Here is a 17,434-nt window from a genome sequence, read left to right on the forward strand (position 1 = left end):
GTACTCGAAGGGAGAGGGAGGGCGGGGCTTGTTTTCTCAGTTCGCGAGCGCCACGGCCGCTGCGGGAGGTTGAGTCCCTGCGAGCAGCCGGTGAGCGGAGCGACGTCCCAGGCGCTCGGCCATGGCGGTAAGTGGTGCTACTCACCAGGATCTTTGGAGGAAGCCAAAGTGGAAAGGGGGCTGCGGCAGGAGGGGGAGGGAAGAGCGTGGGAGATGGAGAGGGTTAGGTCGGGAAGCCGTGTGCGCGGAGAGACAAAATGGCGCCCGCCGCTCCTTCCCCTGCCGGCGCCATGATGGGCCTCGGGGAGGGGGTGGTCGCCTTTCACTCCCTACCCCTTTCCCTATTTCCAGAAGTTTCTGCTTCGTTTCTCTGGGCTTGAATAAAAGCGAGGGGGGCCTGTGGCCTGGGCGCTGCCGTTTCCTGCTCCAGGAGAGGAGCAATACAGTTGTAGGAACGGGCGTTTCTTAGGAGGGCTGTGGAGCACAAGCTCCCTGGGAGGGGAGGAAAGGGAGGATCATCACTCTGGCGGTTGGGCCTTGTTCAGTTCCCGTAGCTTTCTCTTTCTTACTGTTTTTCTCTGTGTTTGGTCACAGGTCTGTTATTTACAGTATCTTCCTGCACGGAGCGATTGGTTGTTTTCTTTTCTCCTTCCCCACTCTCCCCTTTTATGGTTAACGACGATGGGAAACGCCTTTGCTGTAGTTAGGCCACCTTATCTTTGCTTGGAGTCTAAGAAAAAGAATGCTGACACTGTTCTTTATGTTCATATATTGTATAAGTTTGTAGCTTTATTCCCGTGTAAAATTCATGTGGCCTGGTAATGTATGAATGTATTTGTCCCATAAATGAGATGAAGAGTCAACAAGAGTAGCTATGTAAACACGGTGTCTTTTAAGTTTTTCAAAACTAATTTTATTCACTTGAGAGTGCAGAAAAGTCAGAATCTAAATCTGAAGTGATAAAACTCATCAAAGTTGGCTTTAAGTATTTTGTGGTGGTTAATTTGGTATTTTAACTTCCCTTGAAAATTTGACCAATTTTCACTATTGGAGAACAAGAGGACCATATATGTCTGGAGAAACTATTTATCTTTTCGAAAAAGAATTTTTGTGAGCTTATGTAATTTAACCTGTTAAGAATAAGATGAAAAATTTCTCTAAGAGTAACTGAAGAATTTTAGACTTGCGGTTTTGCCCCCAGGTTATTGGCCCTATCTTTGAGATCCCTCTTAAGTAGCAGGTGGGGATTCAGTGAAATCCTGAGCCTGTGGCCAATCTACGTGTGCTTTAATAACTGAGAATAGTCTTGTCGAAGTCGATCAGTGTTTTTTTTGCTGTTTGTTTTTGTAGGGTTGGGAGATTGCTGTAAGGTATGGTGTCCATGGGCATTAATGAACAGTAATATATATAAATAGTGAGGCTGGTAGCCTTGAAAAATGTGACAATGGACTCAATTTCTGCTCGGTACAACATTAAAAAACCCAGTTAACTTAGACTGCAGGCCAGTGTTTTTCTTATCCTCATAAAACTTCAAAAAGTTAATTATGTTTGAATCTCAGAATTACTTTGAAAGTTTCATTAGTTGAGTCTTTTGGAAACCTTACATGAAAAAGGGGAATGACTGGATAGATCAGGGAGAAGACTTTTAACAACGTATAGATGAACAGATGAGATGGATGTGGAATGCCAAGGATTGTGATGGCTGAGGTCACAAATAGGAGAGTCATTTCCTGCTCTTTATCTAATGTTCTAAGAGTTTTCAGGGGAGTGGGTGGGGTATTAAAATAGTTTTCAGAAGTGTAACTGAGACTATAGTGAAAGTTCTGCTGCAGATGAAGTCTCTGTGTTCCCTCCTCCTTTCCAGATAACGGTGTGTTTTGAAATAAATACTGTTATACCATAGTAATGGGGAAGTGAACACCTACCTTGTTTTACCTCTCACCCATGGAGATTGAACTGTGGATGTATTTTTGTGCACCTGCAAGTTAATAAAGATTTGGATAGACTAAAAAACAGTAGCTGAAATATAAGTCTTAAGATCTAGCTGTAGTGTTTCAGGAAGAAAGCATAGCATTAATACACAGTATTTTAACCATAATGATCAAGAAAGCTAATGTGGTGTTCATAGCATCTGTTGTGGTTTAACAAAAACAACTGCTTAGATTTCAAAATAATGACTATAAATCACCATCTGACTGGTTGTCATGTCTCTTGCTTAGTTTACAAGTAAAAATAAAACTGATTAAACCCAACTGAGTACTTGAACCTATATGGTTTTCTATTGTTTCTAATCAGTAGCTTTCTCTGGGCCAAATTGTCCTTGGTGAAACCTTGTGCAGCCACATCATGTTCAGAAGGTTTGATTATGCTTGCCATTTCCATGATGAAAGCAACAGAGATCAATGAATCTGTGAAGGCATTAATGAGGGCATTTTCATGCTTTCAGTGTATAATCTTTCCATTCTATCCCTTTCATTGTACCATATGCCCATTGTAAACATTTGCTTCTCCCAAAATTATATCACAAAGCAGTCTTGACTGTTACACACCAAGATAAATTTTTGGCTTTAGGAGAATGGTTGGACGGGATAGAGGGAACATCTTGCTTTTCATCCAGATTTTGTCATCTAAGAAAACTTGATACAAAAAATGTTGGTATGGGCAGGTGTGACCTATATGCACTCTCTTACAAATATCCATTTTTTGCATAGAGCTACTGTTTGAGGTTTTTCATTGTTCAAAAGTTACTAGTTTTAAAATACCATGAACATATTAGTCTAACACTATAATATGGTATACCTCATTTCATCTCTCTTCAGAGTTCATGCTGTACCTCAAAAGACTGTGAGGGTTCTGTGCTATGCCTCAGTAATGCCCTAACTTGTAAGGTGACTTAGACCTGTTGGGACAGCATAGTGCTTAAGTAATCTTCGTGACATAAATGTTTAAAGGTAGTTAACCTGTAAACAAAACCATTTAGAGAAAACTGAATCAAAACTTCTGTAAAGTTTAGTCTTACTGAAATTTCCAAAACCTTGTGGAAAAAGTAAATTACAATCTAACGTAGCAGAGAAGTGAAATGCTTATTGTACATTAGTTCTCCTAAAAGCCTTTAAAAATTAATGGCTATGCAGTTACATAGTTCGCTGCGAGTTTATCAAGCAAGTGCCTAAAAAACAAGGGGATGGTTACTCCTGAGATCTTCTTGACAGAAAGTAATTTTAATTGTGTTTTCAGAGTAAACTTTCAAAAATTACTTCAGCGTTTGCACTGATTACTAATACTGAGAGATGCTTCTTTTGTACCAGTAGAATCTTAAATAAACAGGATTTTTTTTTTGGTCCTAAGTTTTTAGTTTTGTTATTTAAATATTCTGTCTTTGTATGCAGGGTAGTGATACAGAACGAGATGGAGTAGCCCCAGAAAAGTCCTCTCCAGAAAGAGAGAAGAAAAAGGAACAATCAGATGCATCTAATTCTCCTAGAACATCAAAACATCATTATTCAAGATCACGTTCACGGTCAAGAGAAAGAAGACGGAAGTCAGGTATGGTCCTTATCAAATCAAAGTCGCTTTAATTGCATATTTACTTAAATCTTGTGGCTAACAGAATTTTGCAGTGTAATAAAGACTTAAAGGTAGGATATTCTTCATCTGGATAATTAGCAGGTATCCTGACAAAGAATTAAATCAGATGTTACGGAGATGAAATTTCGTGGTCTCTTTCAGGAAAGATATTGCATGGTAGCTGGAATGAAACTGAAACTGTTTAGAAGTATACACCAGTATATTCTGGTATTCATTACTTTGATGTTATTAAATCATGTATGCTTGTAGAACTGAAATATCTTAAAAGCTATTGGGGGAAAAAATACAGATTTATCTTCAATGACTTGATAGAATTAGAAAAATTGAAACTACTAGCTTTGGTTTTGCACCTCAAATGCATTATATTGAAACAATCATCAATCTCAGTGACTGAAGTGCTAAGGGAAAAAGTCAATGCTCAGAGGATATAGTGAGGAGGCTAATAATAAAATAGTTCCAGGGGGACAGGGGAAGGGGGGAAACAAAAAAAAGATATTGTAAGTTTGTCTTCGTTTTAGTTAGATATGGTTAGACTGAGACACTTGCATGGTTGGTAATAAAAAATTAAGTTACCCTGCATGAAAAAGTAGAATGTGACTGGAAGATGAAGAAACTGTGTATTTTTTCACTCTCAAAGCTGAAGTAAATGCAAACAAATAAAGGACTGGGAATAATGGCTAGAGTTCACATTCTGAATTAATAATCTGTTCTAATAGTGTTGTTTGTTTTTAAGTCCTTATCCTTGACTTTTGGGGGTGGAACAACTAAAAGAAACTTAAGATTATAACAAATTGATCTTTTCTTTAACTTGGTAAATAACAATAAATGTCTTTTTTCTTTTTTTTTTTTTTCTTCTTCAGATAATGAAGGAAGAAAACACAGAAGCCGGAGCAGAAGCAAAGAGGTAATTAACACTTTGTAGTGTTTAGGTAATTGTACAATACATCTTTAAAAGTATCTTGTAGTAATGCACATGTGTAAACCTATATAAATGACTTTATGGTAAGTACAAAAAAATTGGAAACTTTAAGCTTAAAAATGGATATGGAGATCCTTTCATAGTGAAGCATGATTGCAGCCATCATGTTGACAAGGTAATAGCTTTATAGAAAAATGCATTCAGAAACTAGTAACTTAATTTCTTTTTTTTGTGGAAACAGCCAAATGAAAGAATTCATATGGAGAAATAAAATGGTGTTCTTGATGACTGTTTCACAGAGCTTCCATTATTCTAAGACCTTGTGTGGCTTTATACCTGTCCAACATTCAGGACTTTCAATGATGCATACCCATCTACTTAAGTATATTTGTTAAAAATCATTCCCCACCTGACTAAGCTCTGTTTATTGCAACCTTCAATTGTAAAGACTGTTACAGCTTGACAAACAATGTCAGCCAGGGTCAGCTGCAAGTATGACAGTGGCAACAAAAATTTCAGAGGGCTGTCTCAAAAAAACAAAAAAAAACAGCAACCCCCCCCCCCCCCAAACTCAGGGGAGTGAGAAGAGACAGCTTCAATAATACGTTGGAAATAACTGGCTTAACCACCAGAGAAGAGATGAAACAAGCAAACCAGGAGCATCGAAAATAGTCAGGAAGCTTAAGCCATGTGGGGCAATAGCAGGCTGTGTCAGAGGAGGGGCTTTTAACTTTAACACGGGTCAGGAACTTCTCCTTCTCCCATTCCAATGGAAGCTCTGTTTAAAAAAGAAAAAAAAAAAAAGGAAAAAGAAAAATAATCTAGGAGAGTTTTTGTGAAATTGAATATATTGTTTAGATCACATGATAACATTTCTATAATAAATCATACTCAGCGTGCTAATGCGCGAAGAGACTGAACTGAAGACGCTGCAGACTCAGATAGCAAAATTATAAGCCTACTTCATGATAAGGTAACTATTAGTCATTCAAACTCATATTTCCCTTAAAAATATCTTAAATCCGTTATGGGATATAATGGTGTTTTATTACTAAGTGTTTGCCTGGAAGCCTGATTTTTTTTTTTTAATAGTGTTTTAATGTTCAGAAAAGATGTTCCTCATTTAAAATTGTGTCCAGTGTTTTACCATGCTGTTAGATCTAAGTTAATCTTACACAATTTATTTAAAGCTTTCTAAATTTCACTATGTGAATAGATTATATGTATAATGACCTACAGTAGATTGAGCTACTCTTTCCATTCACTTGTGAGATTGAGCTCTTTGCCCATAGAGTAAATACTGCATATCAAAGCTTCTTTAATATGTACATCAGAACAGCTGCTTACATCATAAACATTTGAAATTAATTTCTTTGTAGAAGTAATATCTTGCATAAAAACAGCTATATAGTTTAAGAAGTAATTGTTCAAGGAGTTAAAAATAAAATACTGTAAGAGCAGGAAAAAAATCTTAACCTACAACCAGATATGTATACGTGAAAAATTATGATGAAATATATTTAGAATCTGAACTATGGTAATAAGCAGTTGGAAAGGCTTGGATAAGTGGGTGTGAGCTAGTTACAGTATCTCTTCCAGACTTGCTTCTTTTGAGTGAGCATTATGGTTATGGGAAAGGATTTGTAAGTATTTAACATAGAGCAGGTTTAGATAAGTGAGAAAACTCTGAAACACTGAATTTTAGTCTAAGATGACTATATCATGCTTAAATTGTGATTTGAAACAAAACACTGTTAAATATAAGCCCATATAAGTGGGCTATGCTTCTTGTGCTAGAAAGGTTTTCAAAATAAACTGGATATATTAAGAAAAAGTGTTGATGTCATGACTTAGTCTCTAAGGAAAACACTGGCAAAAATCAGGCCTGACCTTGCTAAGTATTTTTGGCGGTGCAGCTATAAAAAGGAATCTCTTTTTTAAGAGGCACCGCAGGAAGAAATTGCGGTATGGTGTAGCAGCATATCTTTAATTTAAAACTACTGTGGGAGGTCTCAAAGTGATGCATGTTAGTTTTAAGTACTAAAAATGAGATGTCAGCCATGTAACTTCTTATTGCTTTGCTTTTTAAAAACTGTTGGAAGTTACTGACTGAAGAGAGTCTTGTAAAGCTTAAAGTTAACTATCTAAGATGCATAGAAGAATTCTTTAATTTCAAAAGAAGGGTAGTTTGTGTCTACAACTGTATGTATGCACTTTAATAATAGTTTCTACATGGTAGGCTGTAGATAAATATTAAACTGTGAATGTGAGTATTCATATATATGCATATTCATATATTCTCAGACTCTTAAAGATAGGAACATACTATGTGTTTGGAATAGAGAAAGTAACTGAGACTGACAGTTGTTTAGAATGCTGTGAACTCTCATATGGAAACACTGTAAAGATACCTTGATGGGTGCTTTAGAAATACTTCAGACAGTGGGGAGGAGGGGAAGGGGAGGGGGGAATGATAGTTTGCATTTGCAACATTGTGTAGTTGGTGGCATTAGGTAAAATAGCCATCACTCATGATTGAGCCACACTCCTAAGGTTACTAATGTTGCATCACAACTTATCATTTTTTATCTTCTGATACCCATACTAACTCTCTTTGTTGCACTATTTTCCTGAAAGAACCAACTTCTTCTTAAAACAGGCAAGAAGACATGAATCCAAAGAGAAGTCCTCCAAGAAGCACAAATCTGAAGACCACAATGACAAAGAACATTCTTCTGACAGAGGAAGAGAGAGCCTAAATTCATCTGAAAATGGTGAGGATAGACATAAACGCAAAGAAAGAAAATCATCAAGAGGGAGGAGTCACTCAAGATCCAGGTCTCGTGAAAGGTAAATTGTTTTACATGACTTTTTTTTTCTTAAAATACATTCATAAAAATAGTCTTTGGAATTTGTGTAGATTTCTGAAATACAATTGAATTATATTCGTAACATAAACTGGTGCTTTGGAGTTAAATTATGTTGTATGTTCCAATTTTAATTATATTGCTGCTACTAGTTTTTTTTCGGGGTGACTCTGAGTAAAGTATTTCCAGGGCTTTATATAGGTATTCTGTCTAATGTTAACCCGAGTTTGTAGCTCTTGTACACAGTGTATGTGAAATGTTCCCTGTTGTCAGTGACAGGAAAGGAGATGTAGTGTCATTGCTTTTTACATCTTAAATCAAGAGTTTACCTAAAGACGATGCTGTGTAAACCTTCTTGTGCAGTAGGCCACCTACCACACTTGTGGTAGGAGCATTGCTTGTGGCAAATAGGTTGTTGCCTGCAGAACCTTTCAGCCACCTCTGACCGTAGGTGAGGGGCCAGTAGTAAATGTAATAGCAAGGAACCAACTGATAATATACTTAGGGGCTCTGTGCAGCTCACGAGCTGAAATCTGGGCATCACTTCCCAACTTTTCTTGTCTCTTCCGAGGTTTTAGAATATCTTGGGGAGGGGAAGAGTTGCTTTGAATTTAAGACTTATGTATTTGATCAGTTTGGCCACATGCTTGTGCTGAGGTGTATGCTTCCATGAGCAAATCAAAATGGCTATACTGATGAGTGTGGTTGTGTATTTAAGCTCTAAATAAATCAATTCTCTCTTGTGGTTGGTGGTAATGTTTGGTTTCTTTCCCATTTCATCACTTCCTAGTCTTGTAACTTCAACTGTTCCAGGCATAAGGTCTTCCGTATGTGGTTTGTTGCCCCCTTCACCTTGCCTGATGCATTTTGTCCTGTATTGACAAACCTGTGTCTGACCCCTAAGTAGAAGCCAAACTTAAATATGAGAATATATGTAAGAATTTGGGACATGTGTTTCAGACGTCACCGTAGTAGAAGTCGTGATAGGAAAAAATCCCGATCTCGCAGCAGAGAGAGAAAGCGCCGCATAAGATCTCGTTCTAGATCAAGATCTAGACACAGACATAGAAGTAGAAGTAGAAGCAGGACTAGAAGCAGAAGCAGGTAAGTGTTAACTTTCACATACTTAGTGTTGTTCTTTGGTTGAATGGTCTGTGGGTTCTGTTGTATAAAAGACTGCTGGATTTGGCCAGTTAAAGACTATTCAGTGTAACGAAATGTTTTTTTCCTCTCAATTGCATTAACCATTAACGATGGGTTAAACACAAGGTACTTGTGCATATACTTACTATGGGAACATTTGTCCCAGACAGCTTAAGTGTCTCAGGTTCTCAGCTTTACATAGTATGATTCCATGTTACCAGTTAGAAATGTTTAACTGTAGAGTTAATTTTGTGGCTACCATCTAAAATTACCATTTTAGAGTCTCTGGCTGATACTATAGAGAGAAAGTAAGTAACTTAGTATTTTGTGTAGTATGGTTACCACAGTTCAAGCTCTTTTGGTTTCTTACATCACAACTGAATTTACTACCTTAGGGAATAATTTTTAAGTAGGAAAAAGTGAAGAATGAGATGCAACTAAGCCTTTTGTGTGTTTGATACTACAGAGTAGTGTGATCAGGAGAGCGCTATTTTAAAAATACTTTTTTCTTTCTTTCTATGTATGTATGTATTGTAAAAGGGAAGTTTAACTGGAATCACTGGTTGTCAGAGATTCTGCTCAATGTATTTGCTAATCTTGATAAGCTCCATGAACTTTATTTAAAGATCTGTTCATCTTACCTGTGAACTAATGCAGTTAGTATAGTACTAAAGTGAATTTTCAAGCCACGTGGACTATTTCTGGTCTGAGTGTACTATTCTGTATTAGTGGTTATCAGTTCTTTTGTCAAGTCCAGAAAGAGAATATTCACCATGCTGGTCCCCTGTGCCCCACCCCCTTCTCAGGGGTGCTTTCATTTCTTCTTCAAATTAAATTCTGGAAGCACAGATTAAAATACTCTAGACCCATATTGGCTCACTCCAGGTCTCTTTGACTTACTCAGTTGGGATCTGTGCCTCAGCTGGAATATGCTAGAGAGTTAAGGCTTTCCTCAGAGTTTAGGAGGCAATGTTTTCTAACTGATGAATCATTCAGTATTTCAGGGTAAAATTGAGTCTATTTATATGTGTCTCCTTTGCATTTTTAATACCCTGTAGGATTTTCTGGATGGATAAGTTGAAATAGGATTAATGACTATGGTGGGTGACAAGGTTATTGTTGTTTTTTTTTTTTTCCCCCTCCTGCTTCTCTAAAGTAAAACACCTGAATTTTGGGTGTAAATTGATGTCCTTCAGGAACTCCCAAGATAGTGTTGCCACTGTTCCAGTTCATTTGTTTGAGTATTTTCACTAGAGTATTTTAAATTGCATATTTAAATGGTGTAGAAGTTGGTGCTGACTACTCAACATTACAGTGGACTATTGGAGACTAAGAATCTTGCACACTGGTGTAATGCTACAACATCACTTGTGAAACTATAAGAAGACTTATCTTTCTGAAGAGCATGTTGAATTACATGGTCTGTGTCATATTCTATATTGGCATGCACTTTCTACCAAACTTTCAGCTGGGGTGAGTAAAGCTGAGTCTTCAGTCTGTATATACACATTACATGCAGTTGATGGTATTTAAGCACATTTTGGCACAATATGTAAGGCGTTAATCCCCCATTATTTACATTATTATGTGCACTTAATGTTTGAACACTTTTTTTGTTGAATGGCTCCATAAAAACTCCCCATCCCAAAATGGGTATTTGCTTCTGCAGTGGAATTCAAACTACCTGAAACAGAACAGTGAATGTGGGAAGAAAAAGTAAGGGATATTCATTGCTTAGGAATTTCTTTAACTGGAACCATGCCTTGTTGCATAATAATGGATATGTTGCAAGAATCCATTTCTTTACTTTTTTTTGTCTTGCAGATTCTAGGGAAGGGAAAATAAGGGAGGCATAAGTACTTTCTAACAGTAGCTAGAATTCTTCATCACATTCTGGGCTCATTTAAAGCCTTTGAAAAGAGAATTACAGGGTGAAGCTCAAGGAAAACTTTTCACAAGCCAGATGAGCATGATGTGGAACTTAATCTAGTAAAAGTCAACCATGAAATGAATTCCCTTATTCATGAAATGTAATATTTGCTGTGCTACAGTTGATAGGCTATGGCTTGAACTTCTGTTGATGGTTCTTTGCATAATCTCAAGCTCATGTATCTTTGAGTGATCTGTCCTTACAAGCATGTAATCTTTCTGTTCTGTGAACATGTGGAAGGTTCACAGTTCTTCTGTTGCATTGCTCTGATTATATGCTAGGTAGAAAACACAACACCATCTGCTTGTTTCAAACTGAATTGCTCAAATGCAAAAGCTCAAATTCTTATTTCCTTGATGTTTACCAGTGCAATAAAGCATCAGACCAAAGTCAAGACCAATCTACAATAGTCAGCACGGCAAGAATGAAGGTGTCTTTGAAACATGCATTATATATTATCTAAGAATGCAGATCTGTCGCTCCCAGTGGCTATGTTTGTATCTTGTCATCTTCTACTGAAAGATCAGTCTTGCCTCCTTTGTCTTCTACCAGATTTATAATGTAAACAAGGAGCTCTCTTGTAACTTCAGGCTAAGTATAATGACATTTGTGGAGCTACAAAAATTGCAAACAAAAAACAGAATAGCTGAATGCTATTTAAAAAGGCTGTTCTGACTCTAGTTAGCAGTTATCTCAAATGGTTCATAATAAAGTTTAAGTAAAAAAACAACAGAACCATTCTTTGTGCATCTTTTAATTTGTTTATGGCAAATCTGGGAAAAGGAGAGCAAGTTTTCATGTTACTTAAATTTTGTCAGACATTCCCAGAATCATAGAGTTTTCTGTTTAGAACATTAATGTCAGAGGCTTAAATGGGAGAAACCTTTATCTCTTGTAATGTAGTTATTGGTGATACTGGCAAAGAGAACTACTGGTAATAGTACTACCTTTATATATTTTGAGTAGCTGTTGCTTAAATGGGAGTAGATGTATATGTCATGTGAAGAACTTAATTGGGAGAAAGGGGAGGGAGCTACTAAAGGAGAGTTGCACTGAATGTTTGGGGGATTTGCTAAAAAGTACATTTAAACTAAGTGCTTTTCATTTTTCAGCCTTCAGATAATGCATGTATCATAATTCCCTGTACAGGTATTATCTTACTCCAGAGCAAAAACAGGACAGATGACGTGTTTAAACCAGCTGTTCCATCTAGTTCAGTGTCCTGTCTCAAAGGGTAGCCCAAAGCACGTTTAATGGAGAGTATACAAAGAAGGAAAGGATAGTCATTTCCCTGAGTATTACGACAGTTTTTGACTCTGATCTCTTCAGTATGCTTGTTTTTAACACAGTGCTGTGAGGTCTTCCATGGTTTTAAAACATTCTTGTGACTTGATCTGTTTTACAGTTTGCTTGCAATTGACTTGCTGAAAGTTACACAGTGATTTTTCTTGACAAGATTTAGAGTGAAGGTCTCTTGAGCAGATCTGTTTGGGCTATCAGTGTTCAGTCAACCCACTAGAACAGGGAGTGTTCTAAACACTAGGTAATAGGATAAAACAGCACCTAAAATTACACATTTTGTTACATCTTACAGCTGGAAATCTTGGGTTTTAGCTCTGTGCTGTTACCATATGAGTGCAACTGTTAGTTACACTGTTTCAGTACCCTCTCTGTGCAAAAGCTGTTCTTGAGAGCTCTCAAAATTAATCTTGCAATTTTCCAGAGACACAATCAAATAACTTGTGAAATGCTAAATAGATGTAGTGTATTGTTTTACCAACTGTCTTAAATTTGATTTCAGAGAAAGAAAGAAAAGAATTGAAAAACCCCGAAGGTTCAGCAGGAGTCACAGCCGGAGTCCGAGTCCGCCACCTTTTCGGGGACGAAATACAGCTATGGATGCACAGGAAGCATTAGCCAGAAGGTCAGAAATGAAGATTTTAACGTGATGTGACATAAGCAGTTGTTGATGCATTTGCATATTTAAATATTCTTTTGCATTTATTTCTAGATTGGAAAGAGCAAAGAAATTGCAAGAACAGAGAGAGAAAGAAATGGTTGAAAAACAGAAACAACAGGAAATGGCTGCAGGTAGTCCATCTGCATTATACTAATTCCTAAAGAACAGTATGGGTGAAAGATCGTGTAGGCTATGTCCTAAGTGTTACAGTCCTGCCCAACTGATGTACTAGTTGTCATTTTCTTTGGGTAATTGTTAATTTGGTCCATATATAAGAACCACTAGCACAAGGAAATGTTTAAGAACAGGATTTCTTCCTGTCTTATCCAGTACTGATGACTTGATAACAAAACTGTTCTATGTTAGACTGGTAAATGATTTGGTGATGGTCATTGGACCCTTGCCTTATGCATCATTAAGCAAGAATTTGAATGTTAATGCAAGCTCAGGAATATTCAGAAATATGAAATATTTCATCAGATTTGGGCATTTCTTGCATTTTGTTTGTGGAATACCAGCATGAGTGTCATAATTTACTGGTTTACTAAAACTACTGGAGACTTGTTTCTTAATAGAAATATTTTGTCATGCATTTCTTATCCAGGCACTTTCAATTTACTTCTAATGAAGGAAACTGGGGAGGTTGTGTGAGGGTGGGTTTTTGTTTGTTTGTTTTTAGGTCTGAAATTGTTGTGTGATAGCATATTACCATTTTCTTCAGCGGCTGCAGCCACTGGAGGCTCTGTTATTAATGTTGCTGCTCTTCTGGCATCGGGAACACAAGTAACTCCTCAAATAGCAATGGCAGCTCAAATGGCAGCACTACAAGCAAAAGCACTAGCAGAGACTGGAATAGCTGTACCTAGCTATTACAACCCAGCGGCAGTGAATCCAATGAAGTTTGCTGAACAAGAAAAAAAGCGGAAGATGCTTTGGCAAGGCAAAAAAGAAGGGGTAATACTGTCTTTCTTAAACTCATGAAACGTGTTTGGAAATATGCTACATTCAGACAGTTTAAGAATGCTTATTAACAGTTTTTCCAGCTAAATTAATTTACTATTTAGTACTAAGTTTCCATATTAACAGTAACCCAAGATAAAACTTTTGGGGTGAAAGGACTAAGATGACTAGACATTGAACAAAGGATTATTGTGACACAAACCACAGGAAAAACCCTAATGCCATAAAACTTTAGGGGGTGTAATTAGATCTTGGTGTCACTTTTGTTGGTTTGCCTATAACTTGCAACTAAATATCAAATACAGAATGGTCTCTTTTCTATAGTGTGAACCATTACTTTTCAGTAAACTAAGTAAATTATCCAGAGAGTGACACTGCTGTGATTAGCAGCTTCATAAGTAGGATTGCTTGTGCTCTGTTACATTGCTTTGGCTTCCTCCTTTTTGTGACTATAGGGTGGGTTTTCTTTCTTTTTTTTTTTCTACATAGTTGTATCCTGTCCAGAATTTACAAGGCCTGCAGATTTCTTCTTAAATCACTTTTGGGGAGTAATTTGTTACTGTGATAGTTACAGTAACAAAAATTATAAAGCATACAAGTCTGAAGACTTGTTTGCATGTTTCAAATAAATGCTCTGGTATTTAATGAAACACAGGCCATTGATTTAAAAAAAAAAAAAAAAATCTATAGCAATTGCTTTTTCAGACAGTAACACTGAATTTCAGCAGAGTTTTCACCTGTAGGTGTCATGGAAAAATTGGTACTTAATATTTATGTTCTGTCTCAACACTCTATGTTAATATTGAAGTGTGTTATTGTATTAGATTAATTATAATCACGTGACCATTATATAACAAGCTCAGTTAGCTTTTCACAGACTCTTTCGTAAGATGTGAAAAACTGAAACTAGTTCATGTGGCACTGATGGGAGGGGAGAAGAAACCTGAATGCTGTCTAAGCAGTTCCTCCTGACTTGTTATGTATCACTCTCAGCTGTAATAAGAAAATACTGTTTTTTCTGTAATTCACTTTAAGTATGCAGTCTGACAAGGTTTCTAAACTTTATGGAAATTACATTCTACCCAAGTAAAGAATATACCACCATTTTGAAACATGTAGTTAAGCAAATTTCCCTCAGAAAGTGTTTCTATGGGGAGTGCCGCAGCATTTCGACATTGAGGCATGTCAGACATGACCTGGAAACTTCTTTATGGAATCCTTTACTTTTAACTGTGTTGGAATTGCACAATGGGTTCATTTTCAGTACGGCTTTATTTGCTTGCAACTATGTTGTAATTTTAGTGGAAACTTGTGTAAAAAGTTGATATATCTTTCTTAATTCTTGCAGGATAAATCACAGTCTGCAGAAATATGGGAAAAATTAAATTTTGGAAACAAGGACCAAAATGTCAAATTCAGAAAACTGATGGGCATTAAGGTAAAGAGTTCTGAATGTGTAATTAGGTTTATTAAGAATTGCGGGATAGGTTTGTTAAGTGTATGTTAACAAAAATGATGTTAAAAGTTAACCTGAAACAAGCTGATCTAATTAAACTTCTATTATTTCTGACTTAAGCTCACAAGCAGCATTCAGTTCAAATTCTAGCATTTCATGGTGTTTCTGGCTAATAAGGTATCTGTTACAGTCTGTAACAACACTAGTGGTAACCTTCACTCAATTAAGTATTTGTAATTGATAAAAGGTCATGCTTAGTAACAGTGCATAGCTACTTAATTGAAGACATTTATTTGAATGAATTAGAGAACAGGACTCATGAAGGGCTCTAAATGTTTCCTGACCATGATAAGAAACCAAATTAGAATACTACAGCAATAAAGCCAGAGACTTGAAGTCTCATCAGCCTTTGAAAACAGCAAAGCAAAATTGTTTAAGAGTTTAGAACGCCTATAATATATGAAAAGACCACTCCCTATGAAGTTAATATTTATTTTCTTCTTTCTGTTTTCTAGAGTGAGGATGAAGCTGGCTGTAGTTCAGTTGATGAAGAGAGTTACAAAACTCTGAAACAACAGGAAGAAGTTTTCAGAAATCTAGATGCACAGTATGAAATGGCAAGATCACAGACTCATACGCAAAGAGGAATGGGATTGGGGTTTACGTCTTCAATGCGAGGAATGGATGCGGTTTGAGGAAAAAGAAAAAGTGATTTTAAAGTTTGGGACTATGGAAGATTCTTGTTCAAATGTTGGGTCCTTGTTCACCAAAAAGCTAGCATTCTAGCTTGCATGGGTGTTGCATTGACTTTAATTTATTGAAAAATACAATTTTTTTGTAAATATCAGATCAGTGATACTGGTGTTAGTGTTGTAATCAGGTTATACCCACTTCCATTAAACTTGACAGAACTATAGAAGGACAGTATTTTTTAGTTTAAAGTTCTACTTTTCAAACCAAGCAGCAGATGGGGTAAACTCATACATGGATATTTCGTGTCCACTGTCTTGTGTACTTTTGTACTTTAACCTTGTACAGTTATTTTCAATTCTTGAAACATGAAAGAAACATTGTGTAGATGTTATTTAGCGGTCTGGGCCAATAGGCACATAATCCAGTGCAAAAACCTGGTTAATAATAAAGACTTTTTTTCTCTAAGGTCTTATTTTATGTTAAGTTGTCTTTTGGGCCAAACTCTAAAACTAGTTATGAGATGTCAGAGAACTAATTACGAGATGTCAGAAATGGAGCACTTGTTTTGCTTTGCCTGTTTTGAAATACAATTTTTAAAAATATGGAGATTGGAGGTATGGTTCCTAACTAAAGGTGATGAATACTGAACTTGTTTTCTTTTCTTAATTTGATACTAGCACACCCTTCCTTTTAGTAAAGAGAAAGGGAGGGATGACAAAACCATTGCTGAGAAAGGTAAGATATTGGACTGTAATCTAAATGTCAAACTTGATCAATGTGCTTAATGAAAAAACTTAGTTCTAAAATGTGCTTAGTTTCATTTTTCATCCAGTTTTTGGTCCAAGAATATATTGGCTGTATGCAGCTATTTTCTTACTAATACAGTTTGAGCTAAATGTTTGGCTCCACTTGACTCTCATGAGGAGACCTCAGCAGCACGCAACTTTTAAAGCGTGAGAAATATCTAAGCACAAAAATCTGTGTTTGAGTGTATGTATACATAAATTTAAAGATAAAATAAGGAGACCAAATTTGAATGTTTACCTTCTACCAGGCTTATTTTACCTTGGCGTTCGTAGAATCTAGTATTCAGGGGTTATGCTTATCATATGGCTATATCGGCTAAGATGTTTCGTCTCTAAGTTCTCCTATTTGTATATGCGTTCCCTTATCTACATTTCTTACATGACCCATGCTGTAACAATTATGTTTTGGGAAGGAGGATAGAACTTGAGTAACTTTTTGTGCTGATTCAAAAGGGAATGTGCTATGTCTAATACAAGGTAGAATAGCTGCTTTCATGATCTTATATTCACTGCCCTTTGCAGTCAAGGGCAAAATGGAACCTTATTTCTTTTAGATAAAATATGCACCAATGTGTAGCAATTGGTTTAAATAATGTATTGCCTGTCAAGGTTGTGTTGGGGGGGGGGGAGCCTTTTTTTTCTTGTTAATAATATTGGTGTGTTTCTATGAGCCCCTTGCTGCTAATAGTTTGTATTGTTAAGAGTACTTCGAAGCACTGGAAACTTAAGCTTTATAATTAGGAGGAAAGCAAGCTTACAGTATAAGGATATTTGTATTTGAGCATGTTAAAATACAAGGCAATGCCTAAAGCATGAGCACATGACATCCTCTCCAGGACAGGGCCTGTACTGCAGACAATTTACCTAGAGATGTTCTTGTTCTTGTCCTGCCCTCTTCTTCCCTCTTCCCCCCCCCCCCCAAAAAAAAAAAAGGAAAAAAAAGGGTAAAAGCACCACCACAGTGGAGGTTCCAAAGGTATATTCCTGGCATCTTTGAATTTTCGTTTGTCCTTGAGGAATTAGTCAGTCCGGGGTCCTACTCTAGCCTCCCGCCCCTGGCGGCCGAGCTCTGCTGACTCCCATTTTGGGGCAGGTTATCTTTCCCGGACTGC

The 17,434-nt window shown here is 36.8% G+C and overlaps 2 protein-coding genes across 9 annotated transcripts in view; one reads left to right on the top strand and one right to left on the bottom strand.

The window, feature by feature from the left end:
* Positions 1–163, bottom strand: part of KNTC1 (kinetochore associated 1) — a 43,851-nt gene extending 43,688 nt beyond the window's left edge. The window contains exon 1 of the mRNA XM_026058694.1: positions 146–163. The gene's annotated coding sequence lies outside the window, so the exon portion shown is untranslated. The remainder of the gene's footprint in view (positions 1–145) is intronic.
* Positions 21–16,124, top strand: RSRC2 (arginine and serine rich coiled-coil 2). Of its 8 annotated transcripts, none has more exons than XM_026058722.1 (10): positions 21–127; positions 3,390–3,546; positions 4,449–4,492; positions 7,145–7,357; positions 8,314–8,478; positions 12,249–12,371; positions 12,459–12,538; positions 13,129–13,361; positions 14,716–14,805; positions 15,339–16,124. In XM_026058722.1, exons 2-10 carry the CDS (start codon positions 3,466–3,468, stop codon positions 15,516–15,518), a joined length of 1,209 nt encoding a protein of 402 aa, XP_025914507.1. In that variant the 5' UTR covers positions 21–127; positions 3,390–3,465; the 3' UTR covers positions 15,519–16,124. The 8 variants fall into 8 exon arrangements, with proteins under 8 accessions (XP_025914507.1, XP_025914503.1, XP_025914510.1 ...); XM_026058718.1 differs by having other exon boundaries at positions 7,167–7,357; XM_026058724.1 differs by having other exon boundaries at positions 22–127; positions 8,335–8,478.
* The last annotated feature ends 1,310 nt before the right edge of the window (positions 16,125–17,434 follow it).

The sequence above is a fragment of the Apteryx rowi genome, unplaced genomic scaffold (genome assembly GCF_003343035.1).
Source record: "Apteryx rowi isolate R43461 unplaced genomic scaffold, aptRow1 scaffold_15, whole genome shotgun sequence".
NCBI classification, from domain to species: Eukaryota; Metazoa; Chordata; class Aves; order Apterygiformes; family Apterygidae; genus Apteryx; species Apteryx rowi.

Bases quoted from the DNA above. Each gene is read 5' to 3' on its own strand.
- RSRC2 (XM_026058718.1), top strand. The intron at 8,479-12,248 runs GTAAGTGTTAAC...ATTTGATTTCAG, and splicing joins AGGACTAGAAGCAGAAGCAG to AGAAAGAAAGAAAAGAATTG. The intron at 12,372-12,458 runs GTCAGAAATGAA...ATTTATTTCTAG, and splicing joins CAGGAAGCATTAGCCAGAAG to ATTGGAAAGAGCAAAGAAAT.